This window comes from Rhyacophila brunnea, unplaced genomic scaffold (assembly GCF_057557595.1).
Source record: "Rhyacophila brunnea isolate RB1 unplaced genomic scaffold, BYU_Rbru_1.0 scaffold_9, whole genome shotgun sequence".
In the NCBI taxonomy this organism is placed as follows: Eukaryota; Metazoa; Arthropoda; class Insecta; order Trichoptera; family Rhyacophilidae; genus Rhyacophila; species Rhyacophila brunnea.
This window is the reverse complement of record NW_028233361.1, coordinates 7,919,066-7,941,052: the sequence shown is the minus strand read 5'-3', so window position 1 is coordinate 7,941,052 and position 21,987 is coordinate 7,919,066. Positions and strand designations below refer to the sequence as shown.

Below are 21,987 nucleotides of genomic sequence, written 5' to 3'. Positions count from 1 at the left end.
TATCACCTTTATTGTAATGGCGTTAGAACAGATTATGCCATTCGGCAGACCGGATAAAACAGAACGTTTAGCCATCTTTAACCAGAATTGAATTCATTTTCAGTTAATTCTGTTTTGTATAGAAAGTTATTTCGGAAAAAAATCCTATAAAGAAAAACACTATTATTCGTTGCTAAGGAGGTGGTCCCAGCAACTAAATTATTAATATATAATACGTGCGTTACTACATTTACTTCATATCAAGTACAAGTTTGAGCATATTGAGCATAATAATTCAACAGAAAATTTAAAAACGTTGTAAATAAAAAGTTCTTTTTATCTTGTAATTATTTTAAAAATAGCTTTCTCTTTCCTAACCAAACTATCTGAAATAACATAAGATTTATAAACCAATTAACAAAATAATAAAGTTATAGTTAATAATAAAATAAAGTATAAATAGGTAATAGTGTTTTTATTCGTTAGTGGTCCGCGAATTTTTTTTCATATTTTTACTGGTCCGCGGGTATAAAAATCTTGGCGAACACTGTTAAAGTCACTTCGATAAACATGATATATTATAAATTTAGTTGATCTTAGGAAAGTCATTTAGTGTCTCTTGGATACCTACATGGGATAAAATCATTTGTCGAGATTGTTGGATTAGTCTATTGTGATAAAAACAGTGTTTATTATAATAATCTATTTTTTTGCTCCAAAATTTTAAGTCAGTTTAACCTTAACTTAAATTTAAAAGGCTGCCTTCAATGACTCTGATGCGAACTGAATTACTAAGGAGATTCATTCTCACATTCAAAAAGTATTGTGTATCCGGCATCAGTGATAGCGAAACCGAATTAAAATACCATAAAAACTGACTATTTTTTTCAAACAAACGACTTTATGGGAAAATGGGCACTGCAAAATTCTATTATTCCAGTACGCTTACAATGCATTTCATAACATTTATACGGCTACCGTTTTATTATAAATTATGCAACCGATCTCAACAATGCTGATTCATGGCAACTTGTCTAAGTAATTTTTTGAAAATAATAAATAATTTAAGCCGAATTGACCTTGCACTGTTCCGTTACCTTAATATAAATTTTCAGCTGTTGCCAACTCGGGGTTTTTTTTGCACATAAAAAAATCACAGTCATGATGCGGGTTTTTAATGTGAGTTATATAATTACAAACAACTAATCAATCACTAGGTTTGGAAACTAACAATTAATATTATTATTATGACTGTGTGAAAGTAACATTAATATTTAAACTTTGAATAACTGAACTTCAATTTATTATTCAATATCATATAAAATTAGCTCGAATAAATGCCAATATGTATAAAAAAGTAAATTATCACTTTCACTCCTAATCTGGCCGTATGGGCCTCCATAATGGAGGTTATTTTAACACTTTTATTATGAGGAATGTTTCTATCACGCAATATATTGGCTCATTGCTCTGATATAAATACACTTCGGGGAAAACATGTAAAATTCTCCTGATGCTGATTTTAAACCTGCAAAATTTGCAGGCAGACGCAGATACATTTTATGTATATTCTGGATAAACATTAAAATAATATTGTGTGCAGTATATGTACGCAAACAATCTACAATAATTATTAATACTAGAGAATAGGTTATTTATATATAAATGTAAAGGTCATCGCCATGGACCAAGATTTTGAAGCAGGATACTTTATAACGGCCAGGCCATAAAACTTAAGTAAATTGAATATGCGTTATATTTACGTGACAAAATTGAATGCATATGCGTATGTAAACATGTTTTTATCCCATATGTTTCCACACTCGAGATTCTTAGCCTATTATAGGTACTACACCCAGTAGGGTAAGCCAGTTTCTATTGATTTTGTGTTTATAAAAGTTATATCATATATACAAAATGGTTATTATGTAAATAAGAATTATATAAATTTTATATTTTTAAAATATAACTTAACTATGATCCTAAGTATCGTTGTATAGCAGTTAAAATTACAGAATTGAGAAAATTGAGAGATTACACGAAAAATAAAACAACTGCATAAACATGAAGAGAAGCTCATATTTTATAACACTCTGAATAACTTAATAATATATCTAAATAACAGATTGTTAATGGATCATCATTATCGAGTATTTTTAATAGCTCCGATGTGATTACTTAGTAAATTAGACGTATTACTGTCATATTAATATGAGACAGACATGACATTGTATTTTACCACGTTTTTATTAGCTCGTATTCTTATTTGTCCAGTACAATTTTTTTCTTGTTTGTCCAAGATTTGTATTGGACGATTGAAAATTTTTAACTAACTTCCCGACTAGCTAGACATTTGAAACTTTTAGAATATATTATCAGAACACGACGACAATGCATTCTTTTAATACTTTTAGCCATCTATAAGCAGAATTGAATTTATTTTCAGTTAATTCTGTTTCCTATGGAAAGTTATTTCGGAAAGAATGCGTAAAAAGTAAAACACTCTTATTAGTTACTAAGGGGGTCCTAGCAACTAAATTATTAATATACACGTGCGTTACTATGGAAATCAATATGAAATGTCAAAATGACATTTCATTATTCTATATTTATTCAGTATTTCTAGCAAGTACAAAAAAAGTATTTATTAATACATAGAATTGTCAAGTTTATATTATGATTCAACAGAAAATTTAAAAACGTGGTAGGTATATAAAAAGTTCTTTTTATCTTGTAATTATTTATATAATGTAATCATGCTTGCACAACATTATTATTTCATTGAATTATAATATTATACTAAGAAATCTTTCTAACAACTGCATGAATTTTCATGTAACTTAGACAAGTTTTACTACAATGTGCACTTTTCTATTATATTAATTTAATAAATTGTCCAAGTTTATTATATTTCACCACAACTAATGTATAAAATTAGAACAGAGGTAAGATAAAATTAGTTATAAACTATGTTACTTTTGTCATGAAATATTTTAAAGGTTGACAATGGGTCGTTAGCAAGTGTCCTCGTTAGAGAAATAGACGCAGTGAAGCGACGTTTGGTAACGGTCTTTATAACTTATAATTCAATGCATAGGAAAATTATTAGATTTTTTTCAATGGCCCTTAGAATTAACCGATAACTTATGTGACTATTGGTCCATTAGTTCAAACTATATTACATTTATATATATATTATGCATGCATGATGCTTCTTTGAGTTTTTGTGTACCTATTTTATTAATATATTGTTGGTAGTTAACAATATGAGTGTAAATTTATTAGATTTTTTTATTTAAGGCGACGTGCATTGTTACTGTAATCATACTAAAGACAACTCGAGATAGAATACAAAACGTAAAATATAATAATTTATTATTAACTAATAATCAACATTTTAAAACGATTTAATTACCTATTTAGTTATAATATCCTTTAAGCTTGAACTGTCAATGGATTTTTCGCATATACTCAGAGATACCCGGTACAAAATAACGATGCATATTATAATAAATCATTTATTGCTCTTTACTTAAGAATTAAATAGAAAAATGCCAAAACTTTTCATTTCTTCTCCAATTTGCCTCCTCTTAGAACAACCCTTTTTAAGCATCGCTTGATGTGCCTTTACCCACAGCACATTACTGACAGTATCCATCAGACTTATTTAATAGGAATGCAAGTAACACAAGTAGAAAAGGTTAGGGGGCGACAAAAACTTATTCAGACTTGTAGCATGTTGATAATTATTTTTTTAAATTGTGAAAAAAATATTAAATTAAGTCGATTTGTTGTTTAATATCTGCAATATATCAATTACATAATATAGATATAATTTTGTCATACGATTATTCACTTGATTTTATTTTTTTTTAATAATTCTCCGATATCGATATGTGTGAGTTTTTTTTGATGTTTTTCTTTTAGCTAAAAAAACTAAATAAAAAACAACTATTTTGGTCTTTGACATTATAGATTTGATGTAATTTATTATTTCAAAAGAAACATTCAATAAAACATGCAATTATCGGTAATATCTCAATTGTGTCATGGCTAATTGAACACCGACTAACCTATATTGTAGGAAAAAACAGCGACGGACTTTGATACATTTTGTCAAACAAAAGAACCCATATGTAAGTAATAGGCAGTTATTACATTATGCCTTTTACGTAATATGTAGAAAATTACATGTCGCTTTGTAAATGCTGTGAGTTGTACTAAATTACTGGCCGATTTTGCAATAGTTGCTAATGTCTGAAGCTTTCTGTAAACTTTAATAACCTAATATTAATAAAATTATATAATCAATATTCAAAGATGACTGACTTTCATGACTGAGGATCTTGACCACTCCAAAACTAATTTACTTGAGGATGTTTGGATACCATCCGAAGCTTTATCCGACTGTCTTTATCATAAGTATGGTTACATACGCTAGAAAATATCTATATTTAGCTACATATTTCACTGACTTATCATTATCATCAGCCGGGATCAATCCACTACTGGATGTAGGCCTTCCCTAGCTCCTTCCACTTTTTTTGGTCCCTAGTATTTTGCTGCCACGTACATCTACTGAACTTTATGAGTTCATTTATCCAGCGGGTTTTAGGGTGTTCTCTTGGGCAGTTTTTGTCCAGCGGTTGTCCATTCACTGAGCGATTGGTCCAACTTATTTCCATGTCATCTGTTCAACGACCTCTATCAAGTCGCGTACTTTTGTCTGCTTCCTTATCTATTGGTTTATATGCGGTGTAAATGAGAATCTTAATCTGCAAGGTGCAGAACTGACACGCCATTGATAATTATTGTAACTCCAATTGAGAATGCAATAGTTGTGTTCAACTGAATCTTTTATTTATATATTCCACTTGCGTGACGATGAATTTAGATGGATGTTGTTTTCTGAATTTTTAAAATAGGGTCTACTTAGCTCATTCGGTGTCCTTACGTGTGTTTTTTAATGATGTTTTTATTTACTTATCTAAATAAAAATGTTTATATATATATATATTATTAATACTGTTACAAATATCTTTTTTTTTTCATGTTGTGAATAGCTTAAATTTTGATTTGTAAAATTGAATATACCTATGTACATTTTACAACGTTTTACTTTTATTTTTATTTTACAAGGTTCTTTGCCTGGTACAAATCTTGCAATCGATTTTAACTAACTTCCCGACTAGCTAGACATTTGAAACTTTTACAATATATCAGAACACGATGCCAGTGCATTTTTTAGCCATCTTTAAGTAGAATTGAATTCATTTTCAGTTAATTATGTTTTGTATGAAAAGTTATTTCGACACCATTATTGGTTGCTAGGGGTCTGGGGTCCTAGCAACTAAATTAATAACATATACGTGCGTTACTATGGAAATTAATATGACATGTCAAAATGACATTTCAGTATTATTTCTATCAAGTACAATTTTTCAAGTCAAGTTTATATGATTGAACAGAAAATTTAAAAACGTTATATATAAAAAGTTCTTTTTATCTTGTAATTAATTTATTATATAATTTATTATATATCAAAATTATTATAATATATACCTGTGTGAGATAAACTGTATATTACAATTAAAATTTCATACATGCGTATATAATATTTATTTACGTGCAATTTGTTTTCATTCGCTATTATAGTGAAGCGTACAGAGGTAGGTAATTTATAGGTTGTCGAAGTAATTCAGTATGCTTACTTCATTTTCTAGTATAATGATTTCATTTTTACTACACAACATCAGTAATGCTACAGGTATTGAAAATTTTATATTGAGCAACAATACTGCTTATACCATTTAATGTTTCGTTAGGATAATAATACCTTTGACTAATGACAGTGTATGAGGAATTCCAAGATATGAGCACTGCATGATAAAAAGGGTAATGCAAATAAATGTATAAATATATGTCGAAGTTTTTTTCAATCCTGCTAGTCGGGGTCACCAGTTTGGTAGTAAGAGGCAGAATATCAGAATTGAATACATTTATTCTTACAACAGTTTATTCCACCGTTTTTTTTCAATTTATATTATTAGTTATATAGTATTTATGACTATTTAAAAAAAGTAACCATAGAGATAGAGATAAGCTTAGTGAAGTTTTAGATGAAGATTTTGGTACAGTTTCGTGTGGAGAATTTCTTGTCTCTAGTTATGGTGTTGTCTTATTTAGAGGATTTCAACATTGAAATTTATCAATAATAATAATAGGAAAGTTAAAAATTATATATAATAAATAATACTTTCTACCTTTCTGAAAAACACTAGTGTACCATACAGCAGTGTAGTAATATACGTGAAACAATCATAAACATCAACGCTGTAATAATATTACATAAATGTATTGTGATCTCAACGGGAATCAAATCCGGAACCCCCAGATGAGAAGCCATTGCTTTACGCACAAGACTACCAATATCCCGTTTAACCACAATCTGTACTTCGACTAAAAATATTTGATAAAATTTTGTTTCAATCGTCTTTCATTTAATCATTATAGTAAGTACAATCGCTTATAAATTGTGTAAAGTGATTATTTGACAGTTATTTTCACTCGTCGACATTACATTGTAAAATTATTGGGAGCCTATGTATTTAAAACTAATATTTAAGTGAATACATGTGATTAGGAGATACTTAAATAATTTTTTAGTTAAACCGTATATATATTATAATAAAACAATTCGGCGAATATTACTTAGCGTAACTATAAACCTACATTATAGTGTGGAAATTAAGCGCCTTAGAATGAATTTATATTGGACGTATTGGATATTTATTTACAGACCTATTTACAGACACTATTCACCACTGAGTGAGCCAGAAATATTTCTCTACAATCTACATTGACATTAACCAATACTTTCTCTGTTAAGTTGTCTGAGAAGAAAGAATCTCACACCTATATAGAGCTTACCGTTTTTCTTAGCTCATATTCTTGTTTGTCCGGTAGTTGTTTATCCAGTACAAATCGATGTTAACCAACTTCCCGACTAGTTAGACATTTGAAACATTTAGAATATAACAGAACACGATGCCAATGCATTCTTTTAATACTTTTAGCCATCTTTAAGTAGAATTTAATTCATGTTTAGTTAATTCTGTTTTGTATGAAAAGTTATTTCGGAAGAAATCCGTAAAAAGTAAAACACTATTATTGGTTGCTAAGTGGGTGGTCCTAGCAACTAAATCATTAATATATACGTGCGTTACTATGGAAATCAAAATGAAATGTCAAAATGACATTTTAGTATTCTATATTTGTTTGTTTTTTATTTACTTCATATTATCAAGTACAAGTTTGAACATATTGAGCATAATAATTCAAGAGAAAATTTAAAAACGTTGTATATAAAAAGTTTTTTTTATCTTGTAATTATTTAGGATAGCGACGTTGTCGTGCTTAGGCGCTCAGGTTTTCCACGTCATTTTCCTCCCTTGTTGTATATCTCTAAATAAACTCGCAGTACATTGAAAAGAAAATATAATTGCCATAAAAAAATATTTTTACTAATAAATAATATCATTATCTTGTAGCGACCAGCTTTCTTCAAGTATTCTTTACGTTATTTTGCCGTGCAATATTTAATTTATGTTATTTTGAATAAACATCCGATCGACTGTCACTTGCTTGTTACGCGACATTGCAAAGTGCCTGCTTCATTATCTATCGCAGTGGTTTGGAACATTTTCTATCGTCCACCGTAACCTGGTCTGGTTGGATAAAATTTTCAAAACTATTTTTGATTTTGTCATGGACAAAAATTTAAGTTAATACTTCACATTATATAATCACAAATATATACGATATCTATATCAACACTGTCTAGAATAATATCTAAATCCAACTAAATAATAATATTTATTTTTTGTTTCGATTAGTTTTTGATTAATTATTTTATCAATATTGTATTTTTTCAAAGTTAAAGCCTATTAAAACTCAGTTAGACTTCATAATTTGTATAATACTAAGTGCTATGTGATAAGCATTTTTTTTTAAATCCATACACAAAGCTTCAGTAATTAAACTTTATAGCAAAAATTATATTAATCGGTGTTATTCGGGCTTAACTCTTAAATTTTGAATGTACAAGAAAGCAATTTTAAGCTTTGATTTGCTCACATAAATCTTGGTTCAAATTTTGTCCAACATTGAGAAAATATTTAAAAAATAAATAACTGAAGAAGAATATGGCAATATTTTGATTACAAGGGTTTTTGATCATGTGTTGACAAAACTAACCACTGTGTTTGTTCACATATCATAATAGTATTACCAAAGCGTTTTGAGCATTTCAGATGAAATATAGGTTATTACTAATTGAAGATAAGACTACAGTGACGCAGTTTTTACTCTTAATATAAAATTACCAAAAAAACAGTTATTAGGTTATGCCCACGTATTACCAAAATAATGTTGATTGGAACGTAATCTTATTATTATTATATATATATAATATAACATAGACATGATAGTTTTAAAGAATCTTCGTCTGTTTGTAATAATACAAATTATCATGAATTAATCACATTTAATTTTTAAGATGTTTTCTTCAAAAAAAAATGATACTTGATTAAAATTAAATTAGTATTCCGATTAACAAAACTTTTATACTACTCTATATGCAATCTGCCTAACGACCCGTATTTCATCTTTGTTATCATCAACATCAATATAATACGCAATTACATTATGAAAAATTTGCACGTGCAAATTTTATAACGTTTTTTACTTAATTGAGGAATATTATTCTCATATATTTTATTAGTCTAGTGGATCTAGTCATCCAGTGATATCCAAGAAGAACAAAACGTCCGCAAGGTAGACCTAGAGGCAGCTGGATCGATGAAATGAAGTTCTGCGGAAGAACGTGGCAACGCAATGCACAGGACCGAGAGAAGTGGAAGCAGCTTAAAGAGGCCTTCATCCAGCAGTGGATAGATTCAGGCTGATGATGATGATAATTTATTACTTTACTTTATCTATAATAAATAGTTATAACTTCTAAAATTTGTTCGTTATATTATATTTACCATAGGTAGATTCCAAAAGCCAAAAAGATTACATTAGAGAACAGTATAAAAATTGCACCTATTATAACTTACATAATTATATATATAATTTTGAAAAACACTTTCTGAGAGAATATATTACAACCAATAAAAAAAATCTTTTTTGAAAAAAAGTCAAATATTGGAGATATTTCACGACGTCGGTTAGTAATCAAAGTAATAGTAAATAGTTACCTACTTTGATTTAAGAAACAAAGAGCACTGACGAAATTTGTCGCAATTAGTATGTCACCTCGTAACATAGTGGTAATGCACGGATAGGGCGTAAACCTGGGAGATACGGGATTCGATTCCTCATCGGGTTGGCTTACTTTTTTTCAAAAAAGATTTTTTCTATTGGTTATAATATATTCTCTCAGAAAGTGTTTTTCAAAACTATATATGTTCAATAATTAGAAGTTGTGAATTATTCGTTGAATAAAAGAAATAGTTAATTACATATAGGATATATTTTTAGAATTATATTTCCAGTAATAGTCAGATAGATATAATCTTCATGTTTCACTTATTATATTGTTTAAATTTGTAATAGTAGCGTCAAATAAAACATTTTTTAAGCGTGAAAACAATACACTGGTGTATCGGTGCTCACTGGTTGCACGGCACTGCATTCCGGACAGAGTGCCATTTTGAGTAAAATAAAATTATTGTCAAACGATGTTGCCTTATGTAATAATATCGGATTCAGAGTATGAAAGCAATTTCCTAAGCAAATCTGACTTTTTATGTAACCGACAAGACTATAAAAATTTGCCAGTAATCTGGGAATAATTAGCACAATGGACAAATTTCATTCAGCTCGGCCAGTATATGGCCAGTATATGGCCAGTATAGAAAGACACGTTAACCATTTTTATAACTTTTGTAACATGCATATACCTAATAATATATAAACTGCCTGTTTAATTGTCACGTGATTATTTTTAGTGAATTTTATTACTTTTAAATAAAATGCGGTGTTTTATTGCGTACGTGAAGATCTCTTCACATAAATTTTGCTGTCTGTATTGATTTTCTTTTTGTTAATAATCCTTGCCTACTATACTTATACTTAACTTTTTTTTAAATACTGATAGGTATTAATGGTATATCTCATTAGTTAATTCCATTAAATTCCTTGAATTAACGATTTTACACCTCTTAAATCTAGTATTTATTGATTATCAGTGAAATGTTTTACGTACAATTTACATGTAACCAAGTTTATTAATATTCTTATGCAAATGGAGTGTATCGATCAGTACTCAACGTCGGTACGGCAAACTCATACACTGATTAACAACTTATTAATATTTCAGAGTTTTCATTTACACCACGCATAATATTCACCTTTGCATCTATTAGGGATTTGATCTGATGATCCGGTATTATCTCAAACGGTTAGTCGCACGGATGCTAAAACAGTTTACTTCACTTTTGTTCGTGATATTTCCGAAGGCCAGCCACGAAATCCGTATTAACTCAGCACGGAAAAAAACACAACATAACCCACACCAACACACGCTTTTATCGTGAGACTATTCCGAGCACACGAACCTAAAATAAATAATGCCTCATATATTCCAATTTTATCGTAATTACTGCGCATCATGTGTAAACAGGAACATTTATCAACCGGTCGTTATTTCAATGATTATTGCTTCGGTTAGAAAAAGTTATAATTATTATGAAATTTGTGCTATCCATTCGAAAAAACGTGGTGGTTTTTTTATATTTAAGTCGCTACATACGTTATTTTAACAGTAATACGTTATTACAACGTTTTTCTTAGCTCGTATTCTTATTTGTCCGGTGGTTCTTTGTCTGGTACAAATCTTGCAATCAATTTTTAACTAACTTCCCGACTAACTAGACATTTGAAACTTTTAGAATATATCAGAACACGATGCTAATGCATTTTTATAATACTTTTAGCCATTAGAAGTAGAACTGAATTAATTTTCAGTTAATTATGTTTTGTATGAAAAGTTATTTCGACACCATTATTGGTTGCTAAGGGTCTGGGGTCCTAGCGACTAAATTATTAATATATACGTGCGTTGCTATGGAAATCAATATGACATGTCAAAATGACATGTCAGTATTATTTCTATCAAGTACAATTTTTTTTGATCGTATGAACTAGTCAAGTCAAGTTTATATGATTCAACAGAAAAATTAAAAACGTTGTAAGTATATACAAAGTTCTTTTTATCTTGTAATTATTTTGTTTATTTTTTTCCAATAAAATACAATAATAATGACAGATAAAAGATATAATATACATATCGATACCACAGTTCAATAAGGAAACAAATAAAAACCTTGGTTTGAGATAAAGGCGTTTGAAATGTTTGCACAAATTCTAACTCTATTTGAATGCCATAATTTTTGACGGAAATGTGTTTTATTAGTTTAAAATAATTCAATAATGCACAACAAAATTTACCTAAGTTAATCAAAGAATCAACCTAAACATTATCGTACATAATTCAATTAATGATTAATCCCAGAAAGAATTATTAGATTTTTTTATTTATATTTTTTTCTGTATTATAAAGAAAATACATTTATATTAATATATCTCTATACATTTTTAATTTTTCTCTATATAACTACTAGTACTTTACCATGTTCAATCCTTAGAGTATCATAATATAGGCCTGTGTAAAAATATGTAATTCTCTTTAGTTACTTGTTATGTAGTATTATTTAAATCAGTTTTGTCTCAAAATTTGTCTCAATATATAACTACACACTATTTCCTTCCTTTTCCATATCCATCTCCAATTTTAGTAGAATCATATGGACCTACATAGGGTGGAGGTTTGTATTAACAGATTATTTTTTTACGAAAAACGGATGTTAGCCACTTGCTCAAGTTATTAGATCCATACTCTGACTCCGAACACAAATTGAAAAACAATATGTGAATTATTTGTCTGACCGAGGATATTATAAGCCGACGATTAATCCGCTAAGGTATATTTATATAGGTTTTACATTAATTTTAACACTACAATAGGTGATGAGACCCAATGACACTAGTGTAGTTATATAATCAATCCAGACTTTGAGAAAATCAATAAAAATATTTCAGCAAATATTTATTTTCTAGAGTTATCCTTCGAAACTCAGGGAAATAACTTTTAACCACGCGTACCGAAAATAATATAAGTATAACAAAAGTAAGCGATGCTTATGTACTCATAGTTTTATGCGGATCAATAGCTTAGAGGCCAAAGCAATGATCCGGTAAGTGAAAGACGCGAGTTTGACTCCTTATCGGTCCAATTTATGTTTTTTTTTTAGAATTTATTCTAATAATGTATGTTTCTGAGATTTTTAAAATTTGTATTTTTATGTATACGTACCTACTGCAATAGTAATAATATATTTATTATTTTTTATGTTCCCATAAATAACATTTTAGACTAACTAACTATCTAACTAGAGAGTTAGTAATTCACATTATGTTTTAACATGTTTTATCTAAATCTAAAAAACTGCGATATTTTTTAGTATGTACTATCTTTAAGAATATACAAGTATCTTTCACAAACAGACCATTTAAACAGGTCTAACTATTATAATATATTTGTTATCTCAACCAATAGGCTGGTTTCAAAATACACATCGAAAAGAAAGATCATAAAAGTTTATTAGATACTCCAAGGGAAAATGGCATCTAATACTGAGTTGCACAAAACTCTTGAGAAATATTTTATGGTGTATGGTAATTATTCCGAGTGTTCATGTTTTTTGCATACTCTGTTAAGTAAACTTAGTTTATTTGCAGTGAGCAAATCGTGTAAACGCCTGTTTAATTGTCGGGTATGCAATCTGTTATTCAGACCTATTTGTTAGCATGGTATTCGCTAAATAATTTGTTATATTCTCTAGTATAATTTATTAAGTGTTTAAGAGAATCGAGCATTTCCTTTTTTGGTAATTCATGATAATACGTACTAACAATATACTGAGACTATTATAATTATTATGTTAGGGTATTAAAACATGTAGAAAAATAATCAAGGTAGATATTCAACATAATATATTCTGATATTAATTTGTCGATGTTTTCTGTTAATTTTGTATACATAATTGAAAATATAAAATACAAACTGATTTTAGAATTATTACTAAGTATATTTTAACGGTATACAGGTGGCCCTCAACTTTCGTACGTAATTGGTTCCTGAAAATGCGTACGAATTTCGAATGTACAAAAGTAAAGCAAACGTAGAGTAAATTCGTATCAAAGGTAAAAAAAAGCGACGGCGCCATCTGTTTTCAACTATTGAATTTATACGATTATTTTGTTAGGAATTCAGATTTATTTTGTACGACCGTCAGGTCACATGGCCTCAGTCTCGTTTACCAAAATGTATGCAATACGGTAGTCTCCAAAGACATAGTAATAAGCCTTTGCGTAATATATAGATTGTTTTTAAAATTAAAAAATAACATTATGTAATTATTTTTGATGTGTATTAATGTTTAGGAAAATACATAGTTTAAACTCATCGCTCAATTTTATATCGTCAGTGAGCTATTGATATCAGTGTTTACCTATTCACCAATAAGAATATCGTATTATCTTCCTACCCACGATGGTGGCGCGGCTTAAGCAACGGCTTATAGCGTCGTGGGTCCCAGGTTCGAATCCTGGGTCTGGCAAATTCACATATTGTTTTGCAATTTGTGTTTGAGTCAGAGAATGGACCTAATAGGTTGAGCAAGTGGCTGACATCCATTTTTTGTAAAAAGAAAATCTGTTAATACAACCTTCACTCTATGGAATCCCATATGATTTGATTAATATCGGACATGCAGAAAAAAAATCATCCTACTTACCGTAAGTACACCTATCTGACAAGACGTATGCTCTTTTTCTGTGATCTCAACAGCCTCCCTCTTTCCAAAAGTCACCCTTTACCACTGATCTACGTCAATGTTAACCAATCAGCAAAGTAGTGAAGTACGTGAAATAATTTCATTGAGTTACAATATTACCATAGTAATATTATTTCTAAATTGTGATAAGAAATACAACACAATCATATTTTCAAATATAGAAAATTCTATGCAGGTGTATATTTGTAATCAAATTATTAGGTATGCTTTTAAGCAAATTGATCAATAAATAATCATTAATTTAATGTTGTAACAACCAAAAATAAAATTCTTTTAAAATACAATAATATATTATAGCAAGTATATTTTTAAAATTCCATGCTGTTTCATTGGGAATAAGAAGACAATAGGTCACACACTTTTGAATTGTTAAATCTTAAAACTATTTTATTGTGTTATTTTAATATCATATAAATTTACATAATTTCAAGTATTACGCATCGATAAAATCATTCAATATTGAAATGAATTTTATTTTTTTTTAAGTTTGTAAGAGATTGACTTTAATACCGCACAAGACGAAAGATTTTTTACTGCTTGTTCATTTTACGGTTTTTGAAATAGACGTTTGATTAAAAATCTACATAATTCTTGTCATTATTTCCATATTTTTCCATTTGTGTGGCGTCTAAGATCAGCCAATAACAGTAAAGAAAAACAAAATATTCACTCATAATAAGAGGTATAAACATGAGGTTGGATTGTACATATGAACAAAAAATATATCTTTACAAACTTTTACGAATATTTGTACTAATTGAGTATTAGTCATTAATTTTCACCACAAACAATAATAAATAATAAATTTTTGTCTACATCTTTTAATTTTTTAAATAATTTAAGCTTATAATGAATGAAATAATTACGAGTACCATTTAACTTATTTATAAATTCATTCAGGAACTATAAAATAACAAAGTTAAATACACAAGATATACAAATTATCCATTCTACATTAAATATTCATAATTTAGGATACTCTTCTGATATTCTTCTTTTGTTGCCGACTACTATGTTGGTGACCAACTTCCAATACGCTTCCCCATCCTGGCAGTTCCATCGGATCCCAAAGGGCATTGAGCCGATGTTGCGTAGCCAAAAAAATATCTTTCTACTTACGCTTCTACTACCTTCTATCGTCACCCGCATTGAGTTGGAGAAAACTTCTTATTTCAGAAACCATGGCCAAAATATGCAGCGTTTCTTTTCTTCATAATATATAGAATTAGTTTGTCTTATTGATATTATGATCATACCAGGATAATAGATTTATAGAATGGAAAGTCTTGGTCGCTCAAAAGATGGCGAAATTCAAATGTGGTCACGATCCTCAGCCATGTACACTCATGGCTGAGGATCCAGAAGAGGACCAAGAAGAAAAGATTTATACATCCGCAACTTGAATATAGCAATTATTTTATTTTCCAACTAACCCATCAGGTAAGATTTTATCAATGCAGATATTTCCAAAAAACTATTCACCTGAGTGAATATTTTCCTATAACAATTCCATCAATATTCGCAACATTTTTTTGAAATTTCATATTAAACTAACTTTGCCACGATATCGACAAATTTTTGTTACTTTACTTATAGTATTGCTAATAATTTTACAACGTTCTTATTAGCTCGTATTATTGTTTGTACGGTGGTTGTTTGTCCAGTAAAAATCTTGCAGTCAATTTTTAACTAACTTCCCGACTAGCAGCTAGACATTTTAAATTTTTAGAATATATCAGAACATGATGCCAATGCATTCTTTTCATACTTTCAACTATCTTTAAGCAGAATTGAATTCATTTTCAGTTAATTCTGTTTTGTATGGAAAGTTATTTCAGAAAAATCCGTAAAAAGTAAAAGACTATTATTGGTTGCCAAGGAGGTGGTCCTAGCAACTAAATAATTAATGTATACGTGCGTTACTATGGAAATCAAAATGAAATGTCAAAATGACATTTCTTTATTGTTTTTTATTTACTTCATATCAAGTACAAGTTTGAGCATATTGAGCATAATAATTCAACAGAAAATTTAAAATCGTTGTATATAAAAAGTTCTTTTTATCTTGCAATTATTTAAATTAATATCAAGATTATTTTTAATTGAGATACAAGATTATTTACTGTCTTTATCATCAGATTCACTGCTGGATGAAGGCCTTCCTAGGTCCCCTCATAATTATTCTCGGTCCCTAGTTATCCGCTGCCACGTATATCAAGCAAACTTTATGAGTATATCCAGCGAGTTTAACGGTGTCCCTGTAGGCATTTAGTGGTACGACTATTATGACGGCATTCATCCAGAAGTTTTCCACTTGCCGAGTGACATGTTTATTCCACTGCTATTTCAACTACTTAGCAACCTCTATCACATCGCGTACTCTTTTTGTATTTAGTTGGATAGTGATAAATTGAATGTGAGTTTGTTTCTGAGGTTATTCTTAATTACGTTTGTAATATAATATGAAGACCTCAAGGCAAAAACATGACGTTAACTAACAAAAATTACTTTTGGAGAAATTGTTCTGTATTTTATTCACTTATAAAAAATTAAAACATTTTTGGTGGGTATTGTAGTTAAAGAATGAAAAAAAAACAGATGTCATATTTTTTAATGTATATTTTCATTAGATATACATTTTTATCAACTTCAATATAAAAATCTGTACCTAGTTAACATGTTTTTGCCTTGGGGTCTTCATATTATATTATCTGCATTCAATTATCCATGGGATAATTTTTCTGTAAATCATTTTAAAGCATACTGCCTCACAAGAGTGTTGTATTTCAAATATGGCTAAAAGGTTAGACTTTCTTGGATTAAATAATACATAAATAAAAGTATTTTTCTCAGCTTTAATCATTGTTCAAAGAAATAATACTGATGATTGATGATGCCTGCAAAATGAATGCGATCATTTTAGTTAAAGCAAATATCACGACTTCGGAACACGTCAACATTTAATGATGTGAAATTTGTTTTAGTTAGTATGTAATACGATTATTAAATAATATGTTCTATAGGGAAAATTATTTTAATTAGTTTAAAAAAAACCATTTTTAGACAACTTTCTTCATTACTCAATATTTTAATTAGATTTTAATAAGTGAGCGTGGATTATGTGAGAAATTTTCCCATAGTTTTTGACAACATTATTATAATTTTGAAGTCTAATCAAGTCTTAATCAAAAAATTAATGGTTTATGATGTATAATAAAAAAAAATATTTAATTACAAGCTGAGTTATCAGTGATGGGCATTTAATAATTACGAGCAGAATGTCTTTCTTTTAAATATTTCTTGGCAGATATTTTTTTTTGAAATACCTACATAATATTGAACGTCACACTTGTAATTTTACCACGTTTTTCTTAGCTCATATTTTTGTTTGTCTGGTGGTTGTTTATCTAGTACAAATCTTGTAATCGATTTTTAACTATCCTCCCGACTAGCTAGACATTTGAAACTTTTAGAATATAAAAGAACACGATGCCAATGCATTTATTGTACCGTTTAAAAAAAATAAAAATAAAGTCGGTTAGGTACATGTTCAAACACGCGCGTTAACATAATTTTACTCCCTATTTTAATTATAGTTTGTCAATTTATGGCTACGGCCGTATATTGTAGCTTAACCCCTAGGGAATGACAAAAGAAATGGCGTATTTCAAAAAAACACTACCTTATTCTTAGGTCAATAATTATTATAAAGCAATCATTATTCATAAGATGTTTATCACACTTAAATGGTCAAATACATAGTTTATAATAAGTATCTTTAAAATTATCTTCAAATGTGTTAATCTTGCCGATTTTTTGAATAATAAAATGCCTAATTCTTGTCAAATTTGGGATCACAGAGATTATCAATATAATTTTTATCGTGAATATTTTACAAAAATTATCTCGTAATAAATTATACTAATGGTTTCATAAATGCGTTTAAAAATTAATAAACGTAAAAAATTTTAACACCACTGCACAGTTATGTACCGAAATATGAGTATATTCTAAAACATTAGAGCGAGAGGTTTAAAAGATTACTATTTTATGTAACAAAAATACTTTATGCTGTCATCAAATGTTTAAAATAACTATAAAAGATAATAAGGCTTCAAAATTATATAAATAGATTATCTACAACGTTTAAGGAGTGTCCAGGATCATGGTTTGAAAATTCAATAAAAACTCAATTTTGACCTTCGACGAGCATGTCCCCCCTTAATAGAAGACTAAAACAAAACAGATGAGAAAATGAGTAGAGTAGAAACTAATAATTGTAACATTTCTACTAAGTTTCCCAAGTATATAAAATACGTCCTGCACTCCCCTGGATACCTTAAGAGTACCTAAAATTGTGACAGCATTACCTCTTTAAATTTATATGCTTAATCGCTGTCTTAGGTTCTCAGTTGAACGGCACTCACCTGTTTTATCAATCAAACGACGACTGACCTTAAGGGGGGACATGCTCGTCGAAGGTCAAAATTGAGTTTTTATTGTATTTTCAAACCATGATCCTGGACACTCCTTAAACGTTGTAGATAATCTATTTATATAATTTTGAAGCCTTATTATCCTTTATAGTTATTTTAAACATTTGATGACTGCATAAAGTATTTTTGTTACATAAAATAGTATTCTTTTAAACCTCTCGCTCTAATGTTTTAGAATATAGTCATATTTCGGTACATAACTGTGCAGTGGTGTTAAGATTTTTTACATTTATTAATTTTTAAACGCATTTATAAAACCATTAGTATAATTTATTACGAGATAATTTTTGTAAAATATTCACGATAAAAAATTATATTGATAATCACTGTGATCCCAAATTTGACAAGAATTAGGCATTTTATTATTCAAAAAATCGGCAAGATTAACACATTTGAAGATGATTCTAAAGATACTTATTATAAGCTATGTCTTTTACCATTCAAGTGTGATAAACATCTTATGAATAATGATTGCTTTATAATAATTATTGACCTAAGAATAAGGTAGTGTTTTTTTGAAATACGCCATTTCTTTTGTCATTCCCCAGTGGTTAAGCTACAATATACGGCCGTAGCCATTAATTGACAAACTATAATTTAAGTAGGGAGTAAAATGATATTGACGCGCGTCTTTGAACATGTACTGTTTAAAAAAAAATTAAAAAAAAATCGGTTAAGTACATGTTCAAACACGCGCGTTAACATAATTTTACTCCCTACTTTAATTATAGTTTGTCAATTTATGGCTACGGCCGTATGTTGTAGCTTAACCACTGGGGAATGACAAAAGAAATGGCGTATTTCAAAAAAACACTACCTTATTCTTAGGTCAATAATTATTATAAAGCAATCATTATTCATAAGATGTTTATCACACTTAAATGGTCAAATACATAGTTTATAATAAGTATCTTTAAAATTATCTTCAAATGTGTTAATCTTGCCGATTTTTTGAATAATAAAATGCCTGATTCTTGTCAAATTTGGGATCACAGAGATTATCAATATAATTTTTATCGTGAATATTTTACAAAAATTATCTCGTAATAAATTATACTAATGGTTTCATAAATGCGTTTAAAAATTAATAAATATAAAAAATCTTAACACCACTGCACAGTTATGTACCGAAATATGACTATATTCTAAAACATTAGAGCGAGAGGTTTAAAAGAATACTATTTTATGTAACAAAAATACTTTATGCAGTCACCAAATGTTTAAAATAACTATAAAGGATAATAAGGCTTCAAAATTATATAAATAGATTATCTACAACGTTTAAGGAGTGTCCAGGATCACGGTTTGAAAATACAATAAAAACTCAATTTTGACCTTCGACGAGCATGTCCCCCCTTAACCACTAAAGCAGAGGATCCAAATGTTAAGAAGCGCAGGAAGTGACATACGGTCGTATTTTTTGGCTTTGTTAGACTGAACATGACGACTGTACTGATTTATTCAGGTGAGATGCGGTAAATGTATCCACCGTAGTTAGTAGCATTTCAAACCGTACATTTCCCTTCCTTTAATTAAATGATAAAAAAATAATGATTATTTAATAATAAATTAATTATTTATTTAAATATGTTGATCATTTACTTAATTTATTAATTATATAATATTATTTATTGTTTCCACACCTCAGAGTAATGATATATAGAGAGGGCCTATTTTTAGGCAAAATGAAGCCGTGTTTCTAGCGTATAATGCACAGTGGAATATCGATTTTATTATTATTAACTTAACTATGAAACGGTATACCATCGTGTTGCTTCTCAGTACGACTACCAAATTTAAACGCAACATAATTAACCATTTTAATATTTTCTATTAAAAAAACTAAAAATAATTACCACTAACTTTATATTTAACACAAAAACAATACATTTTAGCAACACGTGTTCGCAGTTTTTAAATAGGTGTAATCAGCCAAATCAATTTTTCCGGCGACGTTTTCAAAATTGTTGAATCCAGCAGTAGAAGTTTTATTTTACTCTAACGCATAGATCGAATATATAAGCTTGCCGAATGCTTACTCACTCGCACCTATGGTTCGTTTTTGTTCAGGCTTTGGTCCACACCAAAATTTATGACATAACTAATGATTTTTTTTCTTTTGTTTCAGTCATTCTTTGGACGATCATACAACAATCTGAGCTCTATATCGGAATGCAAAAACAACGGAGAATGTGTCATCAACAAGAAGAACAGAACGGCGTGTAAGGCGTGCAGACTGAGAAAATGTCTAATGGTTGGCATGTCTAAAAGTGGTTCAAGATATGGAAGAAGATCTAACTGGTTCAAAATTCACTGCCTTTTACAAGAACAGCAACAAGCAGCAGGTCAGTTAAGAGCTAGTCAGGGAGGCCAACCTCCAGGAGGACCCAATAGAGATTTACTGTTAGAAGAATATCATAAAGGCGTATCTCTAGAGAGTCCAAATAATGATGAAGAAAACAGAAGAAGAACTATGGCAGCAGCTGATTTCTTTATGCCGATGCCTTTCCCTGGATTACCTCTGACAGGATTTCCTCCTCCCATGTTACCTCCACCACATCTTTTATTTCCAGGTAGCTTCCATCCTGCATTATATCCTCCACGTGGACTTTTAAAACCTGCAACGAATAACAATAACCGATATACCAATAATAACAATAATGAAACTAGCGTAGAATCTTTTACGAAACGGTTTTACTTAGATGCCGTTCTTAAGTCACAAAGGTCGTCTCCTTCAAGTGGTAGTGTTAAAGACGAAAGTATTGATCCTGAAGAATCCGATTTTCCAACGCCTGAAAACGAACTTCCAAAACCTATTCCTTTCACATTGAATTCGTTAAATTTTTCAAGAGGTTTGACGGTCTCGCGGAAAGGTTCATCGTCACCTGTCCAAGAAAACCCTATGGATCTTTCAATGAAGTCTGGAAGTTTTTCCAGTGAAGAAAGAAGAGCATCACCTGAAGAGGAAGAAGAAGAAGAAGAAGGAGACGCTGATAGTGAATGTCCTGGTGATGGAATCGATGATGCAGATACTGGAGAGCTTTTCTCCGCAAGACACGATGTAAAAAGATTAAAATTACATCGAACAGCGCCCTTAGATTTATCCTACAACGAAAGTTTAGGGAAATCAGTGTATTTAAGAAACGTAAATCCAAATTAATAATTGACTGAAAATGTGCATTATTTTTAAATTGATTTACAATAAAGTGTTCATAACAATAATCACTCCGATGCCTTTTTAAATAAAAAAAAATAAAAAATAATTGAAATAGAATTCGTATGTTAGGTAAAGAATAATATTATATCAAAAAGTTCAAAGTAAGTAAAATTAGTTAAAATAAATTGTTAATATTTTTTTAGATCTGACAATATTCAAACAAGTGTAAATATATTATAAAAGTTAAAATCTTTTTTAATGGTGTAAATTTTATTTTTACAATAAATTTTAGTTTTTACAAGCATTTGACATTTTATTAAATTGAAAACTGAGTGGTGCTAATTTATATGATAATAAATTAGGTAGATATGTT

General features: G+C 29.3%; 1 protein-coding gene across 1 annotated transcript in view; it reads left to right on the top strand.

The window, feature by feature from the left end:
• Positions 1 to 21,697, top strand: part of LOC147063229 (uncharacterized) — a 200,312-nt gene extending 178,615 nt beyond the window's left edge. The window contains exon 3 of the mRNA XM_085959632.1: positions 20,586 to 21,697. Within this exon, the coding sequence (XP_085815758.1) occupies positions 20,586 to 21,617 (1,032 nt within the window). The 3' untranslated portion in view covers positions 21,618 to 21,697. The remainder of the gene's footprint in view (positions 1 to 20,585) is intronic.
• The last annotated feature ends 290 nt before the right edge of the window (positions 21,698 to 21,987 follow it).